Source organism: Podarcis melisellensis (genome assembly GCF_964234715.1).
Source record: "Podarcis melisellensis genome assembly, chromosome: 2".
NCBI classification, from domain to species: Eukaryota; Metazoa; Chordata; class Lepidosauria; order Squamata; family Lacertidae; genus Podarcis; species Podarcis melisellensis.
The window spans coordinates 83,743,167-83,765,470 of NC_138529.1; the positions used below are offsets into that span (position 1 = coordinate 83,743,167).

General features: G+C 41.9%; 1 protein-coding gene across 6 annotated transcripts in view; it reads left to right on the top strand.

The window, feature by feature from the left end:
- CHCHD6 (coiled-coil-helix-coiled-coil-helix domain containing 6) overlaps positions 1 to 22,304 on the top strand; it is a 184,991-nt gene that overhangs the window by 101,756 nt on the left and 60,931 nt on the right. For all 6 annotated transcript variants that reach the window (XM_081900551.1, XM_081900555.1, XM_081900552.1 and 3 more), the window contains one exon: positions 2,885 to 2,955. In XM_081900551.1, coding sequence (XP_081756677.1) covers positions 2,885 to 2,955 — 71 coding nt within the window. The remainder of the gene's footprint in view (positions 1 to 2,884; positions 2,956 to 22,304) is intronic.

The following is a 22,304-nucleotide window of genomic DNA, read 5'->3' on the forward strand; positions in this document are numbered from 1 at the left end:
GAGATAATGCTCACACCTACTTATTCACAATATTTAATTTTTAATGGCAATTTTAATTAATGGAGGCACGGGTCTTTGGGTTTTTCAGAGGCAAGTGAGGAACAGCAGGGAGTTGCAGGGCTGTGCAGTGCAGGTGGGAGGGAAGGTGCTATTAAAATCTGCATTCTAGGCTGGTGACCTGAGAGAGGGAGAGGACAGAGTGTTTAAAGTTCTAAAGTGAAATAAAATTAACCATTATGTAACACACATCGATAGACAGACAGACTGACAGATAGCTCTTGCTGCCAAAGTACATTTTGAGGTGAAGCCTCATCTGCAATTTGTCAGTTCCTGGAAGAGTTTTTTTTTTATTGAAAACCTGTGAAAACAATTCCCTGCTGGGCTTCTTTGTGTCATGCATAAAGATACATCTAACAATGATGCATTCATATAGCAAATTTGAAAGGAATATCAAAGCATGCTTATATGAACCTGCTAATTTATGAACTCTGCAAGGAAAGTGGTAGGGAAGTGCACAGAAATGCAAATCTATCTGAGAAGGGGCAAGATTGTAAGCATGATGAGTGGTCTTTTTTCTGTTTAAGTTCCATTTTCCCTAAGCTTTGTGGCTAGACATTGCTGGAGGATAAAAGTAAATGCAGGAATAAAACTTTGTTTCAGCTGCTGTGCTGAGGGAATGGAAGGAAAATAACACTTGAGAGAATCATGATACAATCTGAAAAGGGCAAGGATCCTCCAGAAAGGGAATTATACAGTAAAAAAAATCTGTCACACACTATTTTATTTGAATTGATTATTTAGATTTGTGTTTATCTATTTAGCCTCTCACTGTTAATCAGCAAGTTTGCAGAGGAAATGTGTCCATATGCCATTTGCTTATGTTGCATAGATGAAAGGGCTAGGAATCGTTCCATGCTTTATGTGACAATCATGTTTGGGCCAAGGTTCATCAGTGTTTATATCTGGATATTTTGGGATGTGCGCCTGCCATGTGCACTGTATATTTCCTGCAGATAATCCATAACAAGCATGATTTGCTGTAAGTATGGAACTGTTCTTTAATAGGACTTCATTCTCACATTCCTTCAAGAAGCAAGGGTGGTGTACATGATTTGTTTTCTTTCTATTTTTCTCCTCACAAGAGCCCTATAAAGAACATTACCAGCCCATTGAGTATGATGGTGTTATGGCACCCCGTCTTCTCTGCATCTTACGATGCAGGGGGGAAAGGAATTCCAGCCAAGAGTAGACCCCTCTGTCTGCTCTTCCTTCCTGTTAAACCTCTCACTGCCACCAGGTGAGAGAATTTATTTTACGCTCATTGCCCCTCGCTAGACAGCATAAAATGCCCTTGTGTCTCCTCAAAAACTCCTCAAAGTGCATTCCCACCAGCAGAGTTTGGATATATTGCTGTTAATTTTATTCAGTCTTGTTGGGCACATATACCAGCGGTGTATGTTTAGAGCATTTTCTCAATTCCTATTTGAGATAGATCCAAACGGTAGTCTCTTCCAAAAAACAATTTCAAAGTTGTTCCTCTAGTTCTTCTCCAAAATCTTTTCCCCATTTTAGTCTTAAAGAAATAAGGGGAAGGGTGGACAATATAGTTGGGAAATGATTCCTTTCTACATTGGGTTGATAGAATGAAACAATTGTTCAAAGTTGTTTAGGTTGCATAGTGCCTGGGGCATACAACTTTAGTCCCAGTTTACAACTGAAGTATAAAGCAGTGAATACCTCGTGCGTTATTTGCAGTCTTAAGACTTATTTATGAAGGCTAGGGAAGATCAGCTTTCTCCTGAATTGGATAAAATTTCATTCATTGCTTTACTTCACAAAGTGAAGTTACTATATTTGAAAAGTTGCTGTGGTGTCTAAGTTCAGGTGGAGTTTAATCAAAGTAAACGTAGGATGCTGTCAAGAGATTGTTTATAACAGGGGTGGAAAATCTTTGGCTTTTGGGTCAAATTTGGCCTATGAGGCTGTTTTCATAAACCACACCCTTCTGCTCCAAAGGAACAATTGGGAACCTTAAAGTGTGATCCCAACCATTTTTTGTGAGTGAGGCTTGCTGTCAGCACTGATCAGCTGATCGACATTGACAGCAAGTTCTGGAGTGATTGCTGTCCAGAGCAGGTATGTTTCACTCCCGACAAACCCTCAGAGTATGGCTTGATGTAAGTGCAAATATTTCTTTGTGTTGTCTGATTAAATTTGAGCTGTACCACACAGGAACATTTTTACTTTGGGTTACCTGATATTATTGTGATGTCAGACGATTAGTGGGCAGCTCCACCCATCAATCCATCCTATGGACTGGATCCTTTTCCCCAACCCTGACTTATAAAAAAGGCTAATGTTTGGATACTTGGTTTTCAATTAACCTGCCTTTTCTGTTTCTAATATTGTTATTTATACCTTTACAATAATGACTGGTTGACGTTGCCCTTGCCAGACCTGTGGATCTCCAAGCTTGAAGTTTATCTCTCAGTAAGGCACCAGCAGTTGCTAGGAGAACTTTCCCCATATACCTGAAAGCCCAATTCTTGAGTATATTTTCATTGGATTGGAAGTGGGCTGTTAATTTGCTCATTCTCACTCAGTGCATTAAGGTTGACCACAGGAGCTTATGTATGAAATGATACATGGTGAAGCTCACTTGTTTGTTTTTAGCTATTATTTTATCTGTAGGGTATAAATGATGATGATGAGCTTCAGAATTCTTTATTTTTGCAAGCATTTTCATCCCTGTTAGCCCTCCCTTTTGGTGCTTTAATGTATAGCATTTGTCTCACTTGCTTTTATCAGTTTAAGAGCCTTTGTAGTGGTGCTGCTTAAGAAACATTAATTTGTAATGCTGGGTAATGCCTTCTTAAACTTTCAGAATTCTGAAATCTACAAGATGACCTTGGATCAATACAATGAGGCAGTTACCAATGCAGAAGATCAGATCAGGTAAGAATGCAATTGTTACCCCATTGACAGATTAAAAACAATATTATTTTTCCAGAAGGAGCTGGCTTAGTGTGGTCCTGAGGGGAATTCATTTGCATGCTTCCACCCAGTTCTGGCCAAAGCAGGGAATTACAAGGAAACCAGCCAAGAAGTGTTACAGTAGAGCAGAGTAGATACCGTGCATCCAGGTCACACTTGCTCACACTTTAGAAGGAAAGGGGTTCTGCTCCATCTTAGGCCAGGATTGTGCAGCTCTGTCCATTGCCTGGCTTTAGCCTCTTCCTCAACTTTGCTTTCTACCCTGCCCCAAACCTGATAGGAGCCAAGTCTGACAGACCAGAAATACAAATATTTTTGTAGTTGCCATATGGGGAAAGTATGTTGCTGCAGTCAAGGAGGCATTTCTCTTATAGTTAAGGAGGAGTATATGAACATGACCTGAGCTATAGGAAGCCCTGAAGCATTGAAACCTACATTTCCACTATAAGCCAAATAGCTATTGGTGTGTGTGTGTGTGTGTGTGTGTGTGTGTGTGTGTGTGTATGGGACGCAGGTGGTGCTGTGGGTTAAACCACAGAGCTTAGGGCTTGTCGATCAGAAGGTGAGCAGTTCGAATCCTCGCAACAGGGTGAGCTCCCGTTGCTTGGTCCCTGCTCCTGCCAACCCAGCAGTTTGAAAGCATATCAAAATGCAAGTAGATAAATAGGTACCGCTTCGGCGGGAAGGTAAATGGCGTTTCCATGCGCTGCTCTGGTTCACCAGAAGCAGCTTAGTCATGCTGGCCACATGACCCGGAAGTTGTACGCCGCCTCCCTCGGCCAATAAAGTGAGATGAGCACCGCAACCCCAGAGTCAGTCATGACTGGACCTAATGGTCAGGGGTCCCTTTACCTTCATATATATGTGTGTGTGTGTGTGTTTGTGTGTGTGTGTGTGTGTTTGTACGCACACACACTTTCTTAAACGGAAGAGTTAATACATTCCGTGAAATTTCAAGGACAATGCATAAGAATTGCAGTACATTGTACATGTTTAGCATATACACAAAAGTCAATAATATATAGTGTTTTAAAGAAACATGCATTTTAACATGCTTCTGACACGTTGCGAGGAGCTCCCAGTTGGCTGAGGCAGCCTGCAAAATGTACCTGCATTAGAAAATGTGTATAATTGGGCCATATTGTGTGCAATGGCCCTTGAAGCAAATATATCAATTAGATGATTAAGAGTTGCTTTTTTGTGCAACAGGCAAATAAATGATGACAAATTAGACGTTAGGTGTTAATTAACAGAGCATGTGCTACATTTCTTAAAATAGTATTTTTATCTTGAAGCCAATATGTGTATGATATTTTATGCCTCCTTTTTGTCACTTTAATACATGTTTCATATTCTAAATCCATTTATAGGATGGAGATGTCTAGCATAGTATTCCCCATGTTTTAATAAACAAATGAATTCTTCCTTTCGAGGATTCTTTTTCATTGACAATGCTAGAGCACATATAATAATCCACACTAGTAAGCAACCAAATACTACGATGGGATACCCAGGGGGAGTGATGACAAAAGTAAGATAGTTTTCAGCAGGCATTTAAAAGTTGGCAGAAGGCGTCCCCTGGGTTTTCCACAGGTTACGTGTGAGTATGGGTGTTTCAGAGCAGTCTAGAGAAGACTTTGAATCTCAAAGGTATAAGAGATGATGCTTAGGGATGATCCTTCTCAGCTCCTTGCATTGAGAGGGCTTTGACGTTTTCCTCCCAGGAAAGATCAGAAAATAATGGGTACTGAAGACCAATTAACAAAGATGAGTTGACCTCTGTAGTTTAGGAGTTAGCTGCTTATCCATTCTAAGTTGGAATTTGTTTGGGAATATAGCTAAGATAAAAAGAAAAAGGCTTTGCAAGATGGAAGGTGCAGGAATTATTATTAGGAGATTAGGAGATTATTAGGAGATTATTATTATTTTATAAGGAAGACCCCTGTCAGAAGACAAAATTAGGCACAAATTACAAGATACACCAGCAGATTGGCTAGAACTGCATGATGCTTGACATTTTATCACAAAAACATATATTAAATACCTCTATTAATCCCAAAGGCATCTTACTAAAAAGCAGGCCACCAGGACAGTAATACCATTTGAAAGGTTTACCTAGCTGTTAAGAAAAGCTTCAATGGCATGGTCTCAAAAATAAACTACCTCTAGATAGATGTTACTATGATCAGATTAAGAAATATCAAATCCATGGAAAAGACAGATATAGGCAAAACGATACACAAGAGCCAAAAATTTTTTTTTGGGGGGGGAACCATTATCTGCTCATACAAGTGAGAACTTTCTAAAAAAATACTACAAAAGTGATGATACATTCTGGTTCAGCCAGCAAGAATGATGGGGAAGGGATCAGCAGAGAGTTGGAGAGGTGACAGTTCAAAAGGAACATATTGGCAACTTCTACCCAGTGGTAGAAGGGTTTTTGGAAATACTTCCTAAAAGAGATTGGTGACATTACGAAGCACATAGCAGCAGTGGATCCAACATTCTGGTTGTTCTCTTTGTTTTCTGATGTAAACTCAGATTCTCCCCCTGCCCCCCAAGAGGTAGTTTAGTTTGTGCTTGTGGCAGCACGGCCACATCCCAGCATTGGAAACATGCCTGCCTTAAAAATGGGTAATTGGTAAGGGAAAAGCTATGCTATGTTGTGGTAATGGAAAAGGTAACACATCAGTTTTGAATTCTTAGAGGCCAGTCACAAATTGATTATTTTTATGCAGTATGCCATGATTTTGTTTCTTTTGCTGATAAGAAAGACACTGGTATGCTAATGCCACTGCAGTACACTTTTATTTGGAACAATAAGTAGAAGGCAGAACATTTTGTTATTGATCTGTTCTTCTCAGAATGCATTGGATCTCGATGCTGGATAACTAAATGGGATCTATAACAGAGCACTCTATTCTTACATGGTGTAATGGCATGCTTTATTTTATACATTTAGAATCATAGACTGGTAGAATTGGAAGGGACTCTGAGGGTCACCTTGCCTAACCCTCAATCACGCTGGAATTTTTTTGCCCAACATGAGGCTCGAACCCATGACCATGAGATTACAAGTCTACTGGCGGAGCTATCCCATATATATATATATATATGGGACCTGGGACACTTTGGGCAATATGTCTCACAAAGCAGAGATGGACAGGTTTCCCATACAGACAAACAATAATGTGGATGGTTGCAGCGTGGTATATGTCTACTACTTGTACTGCACTTGCTGCTTATTGGTGCTGACTTCTTAAAAGTCTCACTTTTGAGTTTGCTGCAACAGCTGTCAACAGGCATGGGCATGTTGGTGTTCCATAAAAAAAAAAAAACCAAACCAAACCAAGCAAACAACAACAAAAACAGAGTTGCCAACATACTGCATATATTTGTAGAGTACATTCTCTTAAAAATAAGTTGCTGTTGGAATAAATATTTCAAAAGTTGGAAAGCAGTAATTAAGTTATGACAGCCTTTTCTTCAGTTGTCTTAGAACACAGGAAGATGATATCAAAGCCAAATATGTTTCCAGAACTATGTTTCTAGTTGGCAAGAAAGCAATAATTAGAAATATGCAGGTTCTTTGGGATTTCCTGCAGGAAGAGATTAAGATCAGCGGTTGTGTCCTATATTTCTTGTTTTTAGTTGTGCCAATATTTCCTTTATCTTCAGTGCATTCCTTTTGGGGCTTCATCCTACCCCTCCACATTTTCTTACTGGATAGGGACCAGCGGCACACATTTGTCTCTTGTATTATCAGGCATTCTTCAAAAAGTCAAGACAGCTGTTAATTTCTTCCTGGTTGTTTTAGCCAGAGTATTTCAAGCAAGGTTTTAGAAAGCATCCTCCGCCACACCTTGCTCTATTTGTTTTTGGCTGAAATTGTTACATGCTCCTTCTCTACTACGTGCCCCTGAACAATGCTTTCCATTTCACTTAATACCACATTGTAATTATTCTCACTTCATTGTTTTGCACTGCCAACTCATTCTTTAATTCCATCATTATATTTCCAGATGGTGCCCCACTGAGGCCTTTGTGTGGGGTTTTGGCAGTTGACTTACCGAAGATAGCTGTTACTTTGCACATCTTTCTCCTACAAAAAAAGAAGCTGCAGGTGAAAGAAATTTGGTGCAAAAAAGCTCCCCTGTTCCACTTAATTACACATATACACCTAAAGGGCCTGAATTGGGGGTGACTAACCAGAAATGAGACCTAGGGGTCATAGTGGATAGCTTGACGAAGACATTGACCCAGTATGCAGCAGCAGGTGGATTGTTCATAATGCTGTTATACAAATCTGTATTGTGACCACATTTAAAATACTGTCCTCAGTTCTGGTTATCTCACCTTGAAAAGGATATGATAGAGTTGGAGAAGTTTCAGAAAAGGGCAACCAAACTGATATGGGGAGTGGAGTTTAGATAAAAGGTGAGTAAGAGGTGCTAAGATAGAAGTATGTTTATATAAAGTTATGCATGCAGGGGAGAAAGTGGAGAGAGGAATGTTTTCCTCCTTCTCTCATAACACTAAAATTTGTGGACAACCCAATGAAGCTGAATGTTGGAAAATTTGGAACAGATAAAAGAAAGGACATCTTCATACACCATATAGTTAAAGTGTGGCACTCACTCCCACAAGAGGCAGTGATGGCCATCAACTTGGATGACTTCAAAAGAAGATTAGACAAATCCATGGAGGGATACGGCTCTCAGTGACTACTGACCATGATTGCTGTGCTCTGCCTCCACAGTCAGGGGCAGTAGCGCTTCTGAAGACCAGTGACTAGGAGCCATAGGAGGAGAGAGGGCTCTTGTGATTGGGTCTTGCTTTTCAGTTTCCCACAGATATCTGGTCCAGAAGGTTCTTCTTATATTCTATGGGGAATGGTTATTTCCTTGTTATGAACAGGTGACTTTTACATTTGAGGGAGAAGGAAATTCTAATTTAAGATGGAATGGTGACCAAGAGTATGAGCTCTGAGAGACCCATGAGTCAGGAAGGCACAGAATTGACTCACAGAGTTGGAAGGGTCCCGAAGGTCCAACCCCCTTCAGTGCAGGAATTTTTTACGAATGTGGAGTTTGAACCCACAACCCTGTGATGAAGAGTCTCGTGCTCTGCTATGGACTCAGTAGGTGGTTGCCCTTAGGCAAGTCACTCTCTTTTGCCTCCACTCCCCGTGTGAATACAGCAGTGGTAATACTGGTCTACCTTGCAGAGTTGTTGTCAAGATGAATAAAGCATATGTTTGGAAAGTACTTTGAACATTCAAAAAGAGCCGTATCAATTCTTTTTTTTGTTAAACAATGCCAGGGTTGGAAATCCTAGTTTTGCATCCTTGAGTGCATCCTGACTTCTGTGCACAATTTAGGCAGGGTCATGTGAGCAAGCAGCTTGCTCCTCCCCATCCTTAAGTGAATTATTGAGATGCAAATCCGTAGGACTTAACAAGCACATCTTGTTATTGCTCATTACTTGTGACACACACCTTCAAATATGGAAAGTAGTAATCTGGCACAAGGCACAATATTAAACCCTGTCTTAACCATCTGATAATGCTGTTTGGACTGGAGAGCACTCTACGGAAGTGGCCATGCTTAAGTATTGCCTCACCATTGTCTGACTTATTCAGACTGAGAATAGCAAATGTCAGGCTTGATTAATTCTGTTATGTGCTCTTCTTTGGTAGCCAAGGAGTTCCTGGGTGCTTTTACCAACTGCCTAGGGTTGCTGATGGGTCATAGAGAACTCCACCCTGCACCTACCACAGATCATAACTTGGCTGCTGTTTACATCATCACTTTACACTTTGATTAACTTGATTTGAGTCAAAACCCTCTGGTCTTCTTGATGTCTTTAGATTTTCTTCAGCTTATGAGTCACTTCTTCAAAGTGTAAACAGCAAGTGCTGTTCAGGAGCTGCTGTCTCAGGATAACTTATAGTGTAACCCGGCTCTTAGAGGTCTATAGTTGACTCATTAAAATAGTGTATCCCACTGGTTTTTCCAAGATTGTACTAGTGTAAAGGGCTCATCGAATTGCCCTCTGTGTGTCTCTTGTTCCGTGGAAAAGTTGGAGCTATCTCTCAGCCTTATGCTCAGTTCACATAAACACAGCTGTTTTTACAAAAAGTGTGATAGGAAATTGATTTCCTCTCTCTCCAGTTCTAATGTTACCACCCACTTGCCATTACTCATGGTGAATTACTAGAACGAGACCCTCATTCCTTCCTTTACATATATACATTGAAGGTGTTTCCGTTTTTTGTCACCTTCTGCCAGACACCATCTTTTATACACCATCTTCTGCCAGACTCCACGTGTCATTTGCTGTGTTTGGATAAGCCTGAGACACAGAATTTTCTTTGCTGTGAGCAGCAACTCCTGCTTTTCAGAAACCAAATGGCAGCATGAGTAGAAGAGGCACGAATTATGGAGGCTGTTTCCTTGGCATTGCTAAGCTTCTGTTGCATCCCTTTCCATTCATTTTCTCGTCCTCTCGACCATCTGCAGCTCTGGCACAAGTGGCCTAGTACATTAAAGGGCTTTTTATTTCCTCTGAATGAATAATGCTAACTGGTATTTATGACAGCACTTCAACATTTCAGAGTGTTGTGCGGAACTTCACTAACAAGGCCACACAATAAAAAATGTTCCTTTGAGGTTAGTGGACAAGTCTGGCTCTTTTTCTCTCAGAAGAGAGGAAATCTGTACAGGAAAGGGGATGAACTGGTTTGTGCCAAGCGACATAGCAAAGCAGTGGTAGGTGTTTCATCCTGTGACCTCACCTGGAGGGAGGGTATCAGTATTGACCCAGAGGTGGTCAATCCACTGTGACTTGACTGTTCGTTCTCACATCTGAACTGCCGGCAGCACATTAAGAAATATCTGCCCTTCTACATTTCCTCTTTCATTCTGTGCTGGATATTACCCAGCCCTCTGTCTTTCCCAGCAAAGAGCCGCCTAGCAACAGGAGCCTTACTGATCAGAGCTTGGAAAACTAGCAGCTCTTTTGCCACCTTCCTTGTTGTGCCCTCGTTCTGCGCATGTTGTGTTGGCTTGGAGAACCACCACAAAATGCATCGCCTGCTTTATTTTATTACAAAGGCTGTTTTATTTTGTATGTGTACGTGTCAGCCAGTGGAATTAAAGGCTGGGGACTTAGATCTAGACGCACACCGCACGCTTGCACATATTCCACTGTTTAGCAAACTCTTCACATCAGTGATCATCCACAAAAGGAGATGCGTGTAAATAAAAGGCCAGTGCTCCCCACCTTTTACTTCACTCCCTGTCCTTTTCTCGCTGCTCAGAGAGCCATGACGCAGACTAGGTTTAGAGAAGACAACTTGTTAATCCCCTCCCCGCTACAGGGAATAAAATGGCATTTCATTCCAAGCTCTATTAATGCGCCCGCTCCTGGGATAAAGCGAGACTCCCAAAAGGCAGTGGCCAATTTTTTCCTCCTTCTGCATCGTCTTTGTCTTCTTTTGAGTGTTACATTTAGATTAGTGTCTGAGGATTAAATGTTTTTACAGTCTCTGAATCTGTTAAGGGGTGGCAGGGCGGGAGTGAAGGGAAAATCAGTAAAGATGCTACAGCTTAGTGCAGGTGTTCCTGATGTATCCTCTAAGGACTGGTTTTAAACTTTCTTTTGTGAAATTTGACACTATTGTCATCATCATCATCATCATTATTAATGGAAGCACCAAGAATGAGTGTGGTGTTGGGATATGACACTTTCTCTAAAGCGTAAAGCTACACAAGCATGATGGTGTTTGGAGGATTAGAAAGTTGTTAAAAGATAACTTTCCTGGGAGACCTGACTCCTTTTTATGAGCTTCTGAAGCTGTTTACCAAGAGCTCTGTTGTTTGCACGCCTGGCTGAGGGTGTTACTCACTCTGTGCACTTTTTATCAATGTTCATTTAAAGAATGCCCTTTATCTTATTGTCCCACTAGAGATCAGCCTTGAATCCAAGGCAGCGTTCCAGTGAATAGGCTGCCAGAGAGATTTACTCCATATGGGACCCCATATCTCCGAGTTCCATTTAATGATTGTAGGATCCTTAAACTTAATAGGCGTGAGTATTTAAAATTACTATGTTGGAGAAACTGGCATGTGGTATGTATCCCCATGGGCTTTTTACAGAAAGGAAAATTGCACAGACTTTTAACACACAGGCATAAGGTAAAAGGCTCCTTGATAGGCTATGAAGTTGAAAAAGTGAATTATGGCTGATTTCTACTACTGAAAAAAGTACCCTTGTGTACTACTAACCCTGCCGTGGATGGTTGAAAGAGAGAGAGAGTAGAAGAAGAATTTTGTTCTTTGGGATCTGAGAGTATCCAAAAATGTCACTTATGAAAAAATTGCTTAGATGTATGTAAAAAGAGATTTCTTTTCCATCTGTCTCATGAAGCCTCAAATATTATGGCCTTCATTGCTCCAGGAAAATAGCTCCTACTGGAGGTTACTAACAAGAAATGTAGAATGGATTCTTCTTATAGTGTATTTTGAGGAGGTGAGCAGTATTCTGATACACAATGCATGGCACTGGCAGGAGTAGGTAGAGGAGGTAGTTGATAAAACCATATTTTTAGACTAATTAATGGATTGATATTTTTTTAAGTAACATGAACTGGACATTGATGTCTGACATGTGCCAGCAATTGGCTTTTTCCAGTGCATGTTTTTATTCAGACAAACCAGGGAGTAGCATTGCTGCCTTTTTATTTGATTTTGTAGAGACATTTGTAGGTTTTATTTCTGTCACGTTATATCCTACTCTGTTATGTTGTTTACAACTCTGAAACTTTATGTATTAGTGGTCTATGTAAAAATGATCTTAAACAAACAAACAAACAAAAAATTGTTCTATAGAAATTCATTTGATGGCTGCCACCGTCCCACAGCTGGAATGTCACAACTGAAAAGGAGCCTCAAGAAGTAGAGAAGCCTAAGAGTCTTAAAAAAAAAAACAAAACCCACCTCCCTATTTAAGGATAGTTCAGATGTCTCAGTAGCATTAACCAAAGTGTGCCTTGGGAAAATGTCTTGTTAATAAGCCTACAGACGTTTCTCTCCTTCCAGAAAGGCAAAACCCTTGTCTTCTGGGAGGAGTGGAGCTTACTGCATTTCTGTGCTGGGTGCAGACAAAGGGGCTTCCTCCCTCCTCTGCCAGCCTCCTTGCTCTCTGTGCTGGGCAGAGTGGCAGGGGTGTGTGTGTCATATATTCTGCCCCTTCTCTGCCAACCTGCTTGCTTGCCTGCAGGCAGTTCCTTCTTGCCTGTGACCGCCAGGTGAGTTCTTAAATACTAGGCTGAATGAACATCATGTATCCAACAAGACTGTAAGGGGAGTGAAATATCTGGGAAATGTCTGATAGGGAAATAAGACTTCAGTTCACAAAGAGAAACATATCTGCCTGTGCATACTTCAGGAAAATCAGGCTTTTCCCCAATGATATTTTATACCTTGGAAATACATACTTTGGCCACAATATGTGACCAAACTTTGAAACACAGCTAATTCCATAATACTTGGTTTATGAGCTTTACTTTTATACTGTGGGTTAAACCACAGAGCCTAGGACTTGCCGATCAGAAGGTCAGCGGTTCAAATCCCCGTGACGGGGTGAGCTCCCGTTGCTCAGTCCCTGCTCCTGCCAACCTAGCAGTTCGAAAGCACGTCAAAGTGCAAGTAGATAAATAGGTACCGCTCCAGTGGGAAGGTAAACGGCGTTTCCGTGTGCTGTTCTGGTTCGCCAGAAGTGGCTTAGTCATGCTGGCCACATGACCTGTATGCCATGAGCTGTACACTGGCTCCCTCGGCCAATAAAGCGAGATGAGTGCCACAACCCCAGAGTCGGCCACGACTGGACCTAATGGTCAGGGGTGCCTTTACCTTTACCTTTTAATGGCCATTTAGGAATGAAGTAGATCTTCCTGGTCCAACCCAACCCAGGGTTATTATAGAAGGTCACAACAGGAAACAAAACACTGAAAAGGGGGTCTATTATTGCACCACCAAGAACATATTTCTGTTTGAAATGCTCAAAAACAAAGAGTATTTTTTCACCTTAGATATGATAGATAACAATTTTGGGGATAGTGAGGTGGACTAGCATGTTGTTTTCCAGTCACAGATGGACTACCTTGAATCAGTCCCCAAGGCAAGAAAGCAAATGGATTATTTACATGTTTTATTGCTTACCTATTTTCACACTTCAGCCTCGGTCCTCAAAACGTTGCAGTGCTGCAAGCCATATTAAAACAAAGTATGCAGTTGTGCAGCACTTCAAGCACTGCAGTCTCTATATTTGGCTTCAGCGCCCCTTGAGCCTTGCAGAACTAAAGCGCTTCTCAAACACCCAGCCCGTGCCGCAATAGGAATAAGCATCTCCCCTAACGTTGCATGTTGGGATACAAATGCATGAGTGAGTACTTTGGAATCTGCACATTTTTAGGCGTGCAAGTGCCTAAACATAACCCAGTTACTCTTCTGGGAAATGCTTCTCCATCCATACACAGGCATTGCCCCAGTGAAGTATTTCTAGAAAGCATGCTCCTGCTAAACCACTGTGATTTCCACCTGTGCTACATGCCCTAACACCTGCTACTATTCTGAATACTTATCATCCCAGTTTGTCAAATAACGCCTGCACCCTGTGTTTATACCATTGATGTGATTTGAGTTGAAGGTTGCAGCTGTAGATTACAAGTGACAAATAGGGTGCATTGTACAAACAGGTCACTCTTACGGCGCCTGATGAAGGCCACCGTGAACATGGCTTGGTAGATCTTCTGAGTTAGAGATAGACACTGTGTAAAGTAAATGCATTTTGCACTGAAAAATGACATTGAAGACTGTGAAAACCACTAAGGAGAAGTGGAAGTTTACTGTGGCTCATGTAAACTAAAAAAAAATAAAAAATCAGACCGCACCCTGGTCCCTGTAGAATGTACAGGTTTGGAAGGTATGCAGCAGAAATATAGTTTATGTTGGGAATTCTTCCTTTCAGGACTGTTTTGTAAGCTGTGTTTTAAAACCGCCCTTGTATGCAAGCCCTTCGCTTTCCTGCACAGCTTTCTTCCCCCAGTGGATGCGTTTTACAGATGGGGTGTAGTTGTGGTGATGCTGAAGGTTGATGTTGAAGCTGGAATCATCGTGGGAATGCTTTCCAAAAGGAATGGCAAAATTAAAGATGTCAAAAGCAATAAGGCCTGAGAAACCTCTTGTTACCAGGGAATTAATGGACTGTTGGTTAATTAGCAGCCCAAGGCAAAGCCGAGGTAACATTCTTAACAATTTGGTCATTAATTCAGCAATAACTGGTTTCAAGGGCATTGTTTGCTGTTTTGAACAGTAATGGTATTTATGCTTTTCAATTATACCCTCTGTTTGCATGGGTACAGCTTCTGTTATGGAGGGTGATTCCCCCCCCCCCCCACAAGGGGCAGGGTTAAAGCGGATGGAAGATCAAAGGTAAGTCATGAGGCTTTTAACAGAGAAATTTTGCTAGAAAATTATGACTTCCTGTACAGTATCCCTGAAGATTTCCTTGTCAAGATGACATGACTTTCTTGAGTAGCTATCCCTATGGAACTGTGCAGGTGCTATGTAATTGGCTGAATTAGAACCTATCTTTTCTTCTCGAAGAAAATAGTATCTTGGTTCTGTGATCTACTATTTCTTTCGGTCAACAAATAAAGCCTTTCAGGCTAGCCAAGAAGTATATAATCAGAAGTACCAATTATTCATTTTGGGGGATCCAGCTCAGATTTAGCACTGCTATTTGCCACTGCCTCACCCCCGCCACAAAAAAAATATCTAAATGACATTAGTAAGCTTCTAGGAGCGTTGGCAAGTAAGATCTGGGATTCTGGCAGCCTGCTGCTAGGTAAAATAATGTGTGATGTATAGTTTTTGAAAGCTCTTGATTCCCCACCCCCACATGGTAATCTTCAGTCTGATCTCAGCATGCCAAGACTTGCTGGATGTAGTGCATTTGGATTAGTCTTCAATGTTCATCTCTCGAGCCCTTTGCTGATTTGTGAAAATGCTATTTATTTTGTGGAGAACACTCATGCTCTAGATCCTGGTCTAGACTGGCAAAACTGAAACGTGAGAGGCATTTCTAAAAGTCCAGAAGTGTAATCCACTGTGATATTACATAGTTTCTTTTCCCGTTGAAAGAGTTATCTTCCTGTATGGGCTGGGTCTGGTTGCCAAAGTCAGTGACAACAGGAGAAAAATCCTTGGACTTACCTGGGTGCAGGTACCGTTTGTTAAATTAAGCAATTACATTCTAAGTCCATTTTTAAATGTATATTTTATCTCTTTGAATATGTTTTCATTCCTCTCCTTCCCAAACCGATGGCCCTTTTTCAATGCCAGCTTCCTTTTGAGAGGAGCGTGTTGGAGGAGGCTAAATAAAAACAAGTGCACAGCAGGCAGTACTAGCAGCCTGCAATCCCAAAATACAGTTTTGCCAGCCTGATACCTCTTCCCTAGAACTTTGCTGAATGGTCAGGAGTAAAGTTTTTTTTGGGGGGGGGGTAGGGGTTTCTGAGGAGAAGCTAAAAACGTTAAACTACCAACTGGCATCTGTCTGTCTCCAGAGACAATGGAAGAGTGTGCCTTTGGGGGTAAAGTCAAACCATTGGAGAAATACACCACCTGCTATGGCTGTAAAAACCAATACGCAAGAGGCATATTTTAATTACGTCTGGGGCAGATGAAATCATCCAGCTTTGCTGCTACAGATGCACCATGAGGTTCTTCTTTCAGTGGTCATTCTTCCTCTGGTCACGGCTGTGCATGAATCACTTGGCTGTCTTGTCTCCAGGTGCTGCGGTCATCTGCCAGGGATTCCCATGCAGTAGGGATCAATGTTGCCAGCCTTCACGTCAAGTTTGCAGGCATCTTTGTAACACAGAGTTGGTACGCCAACAGGCCCGGTGCCTGAAGCTCCCCATAAAGCACATCCTTGGGGATCCTGCCATCTTCCATTCTGTGTACATGAGCAAGCCAGAGTAAACGTCGCTGAGACAGAAGTGTGAACTTGCTGGGAAAGTGGGCTTGGGAGAGCACATCTTTGTTTGAGCCTCTGTCCTGCCATGTGATGCCCAGAATCTTCCTGATGCAGCACATGTGGAAGGTGTCCCTCCTCATGGGTGTAAGTTGCCCACAAATACATAGGTCCCCTTCCAAGGCAGCGCAGCAGATGCTCTTGTTTTATCATGCTTTGCTGGTAGGAAATGAAACTACCAGCACAGTGCAATAATACAAGCATGCTAGTTCAGCTAAGGGCTAGTTCATTTCACAGAAGCAAGCTTCTATATAACTTTAATTTGCCAGATCAGGAACCACAGCTAAAACAGGAGCCACATTGAAATGTGCATCACCTACAGATGCAGACCACCAACATGGTGTTGCATGTATATCCCAGTGGCCATCCCTCTTCTGGAGATGAGTATCCAAATACACAAGAAAACCATGCAGCAAAGAGGGCATCCACCCTTAAGTATGCCTTTTGAATTGTTTAATGTATCTTGCTGAGGTGAGGAGGCGGTCTATGCTTTGCCAATGGCATTTGTAGGACTAATATTCAGTTTCATCCACAGTGACTGCAGGGCTTTTTTCAGCCAGAACTCACCGGTACTCAGTTCTGCCACCTCTCAGGTGGGCGCCATTGCCATTATAAGAGAACATGGTGAGCATCTTTTTTTCTAGAAAAATAGCACTGATGTGACTGCTCACTCCATTCCTCCTTACAAACATGTGCATCATGTTCTTATTTAGTACTCTGTCCAAAAGATGTGGTGTTGTTCCCTTTAGTTTGTGGCTTGTTAACTTGATGCATCATCCAGTGTACCTCGGCCTCTGTCATGTGTGCCTTCCCAGACACAAGTGCCAAAGTAGGCTATTGGCAATGAAAGCTTAAGCCTCAACCAGTTAGTCTTCAGGATGTCTCTGCCATTTGTCTCCTTGCTTGCTATATTGTTTTTCTTCTCTGCTTTGTGGAATTTTAGCCAACTTCCTTCTGTGATTCAGACTGTTCTCTCAAACAACAAGTTTCTGACTCACTCCTATTTGACTTCCAACGTAGTTTGAGTCCATATTGTTGCTAACTTTAGGTCTCTCATCTTTGCTAGTCAGCCTTAGGAACTTACTGTTTTTGGCTTAAATAAGATGTGATGCTTGTAGACCTGTAGAGAGAGTCTGTTAATGCTGTTATGGCATAGAAATAAATAACCTTCAGTTTTCTTTTCCTCTTAAGAATATAAGAATGTAGGAACCCTGCCAGTTTTGAACTGCTGTGTGAATGTCTACAGATAGGAATTTTAATTCTGTGTCAAAATGAAAATAAAGACTTCCTTGTAGCATTCAGCTTTGCTTTTATACCAACAGTGATTGCTAATGGACTCTTTTTGCCCAGTTGGGAGACTCTTGGGAAGAAGGGTGCTGACACGCTTCTATCTTTAACTTTGCATAATGAGGAACAAAAGGTTCGTCTGCTCTATAGCCTTTGTCAAGTATTATGACAAGGTCCATTGCAGTCTCTACATTAAATTAGTGCTGAATCAAGAAGAGCTGTGAATCAAGTTTCTCTTCGAGGCTTTCTTTTTGCAACAGCTGCTGATTTTTTTACTTCCCCATTTACACTTAGCTTCCAGGTGATGCAGTCTCTTGGGAAGATACGAAAAGAGCACATTTCTAAACAGAGTTTACCTGCAGAGTTGTCTCTACCATGGAACATCAAAGTGTCTCTGAGATGCTATATACTATGCAATGTTCTTCAACCTTGGGTCCCCAGGTGATTTTGGACTACAAGCCCACCATGTAAGTTAGCTTAGCCAATGGTCAAGAATGATGGGAGTTGTGGTTCAATAACATGTGGGGACCTGAGTTGAGAAACACTAGCATAGAGCATTCACTGTTTTGCTGTCAGAATTGCCAGTGATTAGCAGTTCATGGAAACAGTTTGGATTGTCTTCTATCTTGTCTTGCATCCAGCTAAATATTTATGAGCCTTGTTTATAGGGCTTCACCTGCAACCTGATTTCAGTGTTAGACTCAGCCCTAGAATACTTATGTAGTCATAATGAAAGAAAGCCACCTCATCTTTTTTTACCACTTAAGGCAGCATCACACTGATAACACTTCTGCCATGTGCTGGGAAACAGTTTGCCAGCTTCACTTGTAGTATGCAACAAATGCATATGTCTATTTTGTCACGTGTGTGTGGCAGAATTTTTACCAATAATCACGCTAGTTTCACCAAATGACAAGCTAGACTCATTGGCATTTGTCATGTATTGACAGTTGACTTTTTTCCCTACCTCTAAAAGGTATTGTGTAAGAAATGCTATGGACCAGCAGGGGCCCAGTGATTGAACAAAGGGATGGGGATAGAGAGAAGGTTGCCCCCTTCCCCAACAATGCCCAGTTGGAAATACCAGAAAGCTTCCATCTAAATGCACTCAAATGGTGGAGACTTTTCTCAGTTGATTGTTCCCACAGACTTCCAAAAGGCATCACCCCTATCTTGTGCACGATCTCATTACTTAATACATAATTTGTTAACCAAAACCTGGTTTTTCGTTCATGGGGTTTCCTTGTTCCTGCATATGATGTCCTTAGTTGTCCTTCACTCTGAGGGTTTATATCTTAGTACAGAATCAAGGAATTGAATGACTGGGCCCCTGAAAATCCATTAACCTTTAGGTCCCTCAGTTGATTATTTTGCTTTACTTGAAGAACACTGTGAAGCCCTTGTCCAGTTTCAAAGTCCAGTGTCTCCCAAGGGACATCTAGACCTACATTCTAGAGCTGGCACCTACATATTTTGAAATTCACACAGAACTTCTGACATCTTTTCTGAACAACAAAAGTGTCTTTGGAAAAATATTGGCTTTGGAAACAGTTCAGAAAACAGGCGCTGATTTATTGATCATTTGTAACTGGCTACTTCTCTCCTCACCCATATGTATGAACAACACTTGCTGCAGCTCCTGCTGTGCTGAAAGACTGAGAGATGTGGGTGCTTTTGCCATGAGGTATTAGGGTACAATGCTTTCCCTTCAGAGCCCTGCTTAACTGCAGCACATGCAGTTCTAGTTTATGATTAGTTATGCTGCAAGTGGGGGGGGGGAGTATGTGACACTACATATGAAAACCAAGTTTCCAGCCTCTCTTCTTACGAGTGCAAGTTATGGTACAGTGGTACCTCAGGTTAAGTACTTAATTCATTCCGGAGGTCCGTTCTTAACCTGAAACTGTTCTTAACCTGAAGCACCACTTTAGCTAATGGGGCCTTCCCCTGCCACCATGCAATTTCTGTTCTCATCCTGAAGCAAAGTTCTTAACCTGAGGTACTATTTCTGGGTTAGCGGAGTCTGTAACCTGAAGCGTATGTAACCTGAAGCGTATGTAACCCGAGGTACCACTGTATTTAGGTCAATGGAGATTGAGTTCCATTTATCAGGTATACAGTTAGTGCAGGTTACAGAAGGGAGAGCTCTGACTGTGTGGCAAGAGTATGTACAACAAGGGCATGCACTAAGGCATTATTAAATCTCTGCCTGTGTAAGACCCCCTTTTGCATACCACAGAGCATAACCTCCCAGTGATGAGCAATCCCACCCATAATGTTTGCCACCCCATGGCTTGTGCTCATCACAGGAGTTCCCTTCCTTGGAGATGTGTCAAAACGCTGCATCCTTCAGCCACAATTAACAGCACTTCTGTAGGCTGTCCTCTACGAATCTAAATTTAAAAAAGCCCTTGCTAAGTGTTCTTTCAGTCTAGCCCTCCTTTGTGCTGAACACCCTTGGGCTTTTATTCCTGATGGAGCTGGCACTTCCCTCCTCCCCCTCTCCACCCTGTCTCCTATGCCCAAATCCAAGATTTCTTTTCCATAGCAGGCAGCCTGCCAAGCACAATTGGCAGAATTTCTGGCAAGCAACTGTTGCTCTGTCTTGTGGCTGCATCTTGGCTCCTCTTCTTGTAAAACGTGGTTGCCACAAATTAGTTTTAGCCAGAAATTGCAAATACAGGCTGCCTCTGTGTATGTTGGGATGAAGCGACATGTTCTTGATTGATAGAACCATCTGACTAGCACTTCCAAATATGCAGTAGTTGGGAATTGATTGTGAAGATTCTTGCTTTCACTTCCAAGGTGCTTTGTGCTATCTCCCTGCATTTTAAATCTATGCAGCAAGACAAATCTTATGAGAAAAATGAATGCAGCCCTTTGCTAGACTCGCCATTACCTGTCCCCACTAAGCATTCAGGAGAGGGTTAAAAAAGAGAGAGAACCTCTTTTGAGCAACTACATTGGCCCTGACTAAGATGAATGTCTAATTCACTCCCACCGTCCTTACTGCTGCCAGTAATAAAAAGCTTGCTTCACATATTCACCCCACTGCAGACGTTTCTCTTAAATTAAATATCAGGAGGACATATAATAGCATGATTCCACGCCAAGCCAATATTATCAGATTGATGTCAGCAGTGATAATAGAAGAAGGATAAGTTGATGAGATTTCGTTTATTAAATAAAGGGAATGCGTGGAGAGAGGGAGGGAGGATTTCAGGATTTGGTAACTCGGTGTATCAAAATGCAGTGAGACCACTTTTTTGCTCTGTGCTTATCTCAAGGGGTGGCTGTCAGTAAGAAACCTGTAGATCCATGAAGGCACAACCTCTTCCTTATATTTAGTCACCTTTGCATCCTGCTCTTCTGCCAAGGATATCAATGTAGCATGCATGTAGTTGCCACTTTTTTATTCTTGCAACAGCTGAAAGAGTCAGATTAAGCAGAAAAAAGCAATTTACCTCAGGTCCCACAGTGAACTTCATTGCTAAATAGGGATTTGAACTATGTAGGTCTAAATCTACATTGTTGTTGTTCTTTACTTATACCCCATCCATCTGACTGGGTTGCCCAAGCCATTCTGAGTGGCCACAGTGGCTCATGGTCCTACATTCCTTAAGGGCAATAAAAAGCAATTACTAAATGAAGGTGACCTGCACTTCTGCTTCTGAAGCTTTGTAACGAGGATTGGGATGAACAGAATGTGCCTGGTCTGACATGGATGTTTTACTTTCTCATGAGGAAATGCTAAATGGGTGGTCAGTCATTGGGTGGAAGGAAAATCCTGCCAAAAGCCCTTTCCCTTGAGAGCCATGGTGTGGGGGGCAAAAAGGTATTCCATCCAAAACTGATGTTTAGGATGTCAGCATCACTTATGACCGATACATGGATGCTGCTGCCAAGATGGCCTCCAAACAGTTCCAAAAAAGGGAGCTTGAGAAAGAGTGGTCTGTTGACAGATCTGAGTTATACAAAATGGAAGGATGTGTATTACTCAACCTTGGCAGGTGTTTTACCAGCTCCTGTTAAGGCACAAAGTAGTATAGCACATCTACACAACTAGCATCAGAATAGATTAGGTGGCTCGTTGGACAGGATATTGGATTAGGTGGTTCACTGGGCACCTCCCAACTCTGATTTTATTAAAACCACACAATACTTTAGTCAAAAGGAGCACATGGTCCTTCATTACTACATAACAATGACAAGGCCTGTTTGCAACCAAAAGAAAAATGGGTTAGTAGCTTCCATACCTATGGAGGACAGAATGAAGCCACGAGTTTACATACGTCTGGCAGGTGAATGTTTGCTTGATTCTCTGATGAGTTGCGATCAGAAGGTGGAGGCACTACAGCAGGGGGATGTCAAGCTCAGGAACTGGAACAGTCCTTCATCCTTTTGCCATCACTGCCCTTATTACTGTGAAGTGGCTTAGATGTTGGAATACGTTGAATGTAGGAAGACTATGAGTCTCTCTCAACAACCTTAACTGCTATGTTCTATACAGAGTCTACAAGACTCTACAGGAGACCAGAAAGGACAAACTAAAAACTTGCAAAGCAGAAACTCCCTTCATGACTGCAACAGATGTAAAGCTATCAGCATTACAGATCAAATATAACTTCCCCATAGATGTCCCCCTGCTGCATGTTGCAGTAGTAAGCCCTTAAGGCTGCAGAAGCACATGATGACTGAAGCAAGCGCTTGCATTCCAGTGCTGCCCTTCTTCCACTGCAACTTCTGCTAGCGTAGCTGAAAGTCCTCTCCCCTCCCTGTAACCCCCTGCACACCCTCAAAATCTCCTCCAGATTTTGGAGGACACTCTGGAATAGATGTTGAGGGTGTCTTGGAAGAGAAGGGAGAAATCCTGTTGCACAAATGGAACTCAGCGCGTGTAGTGTTGGATACAATCCAAAGTC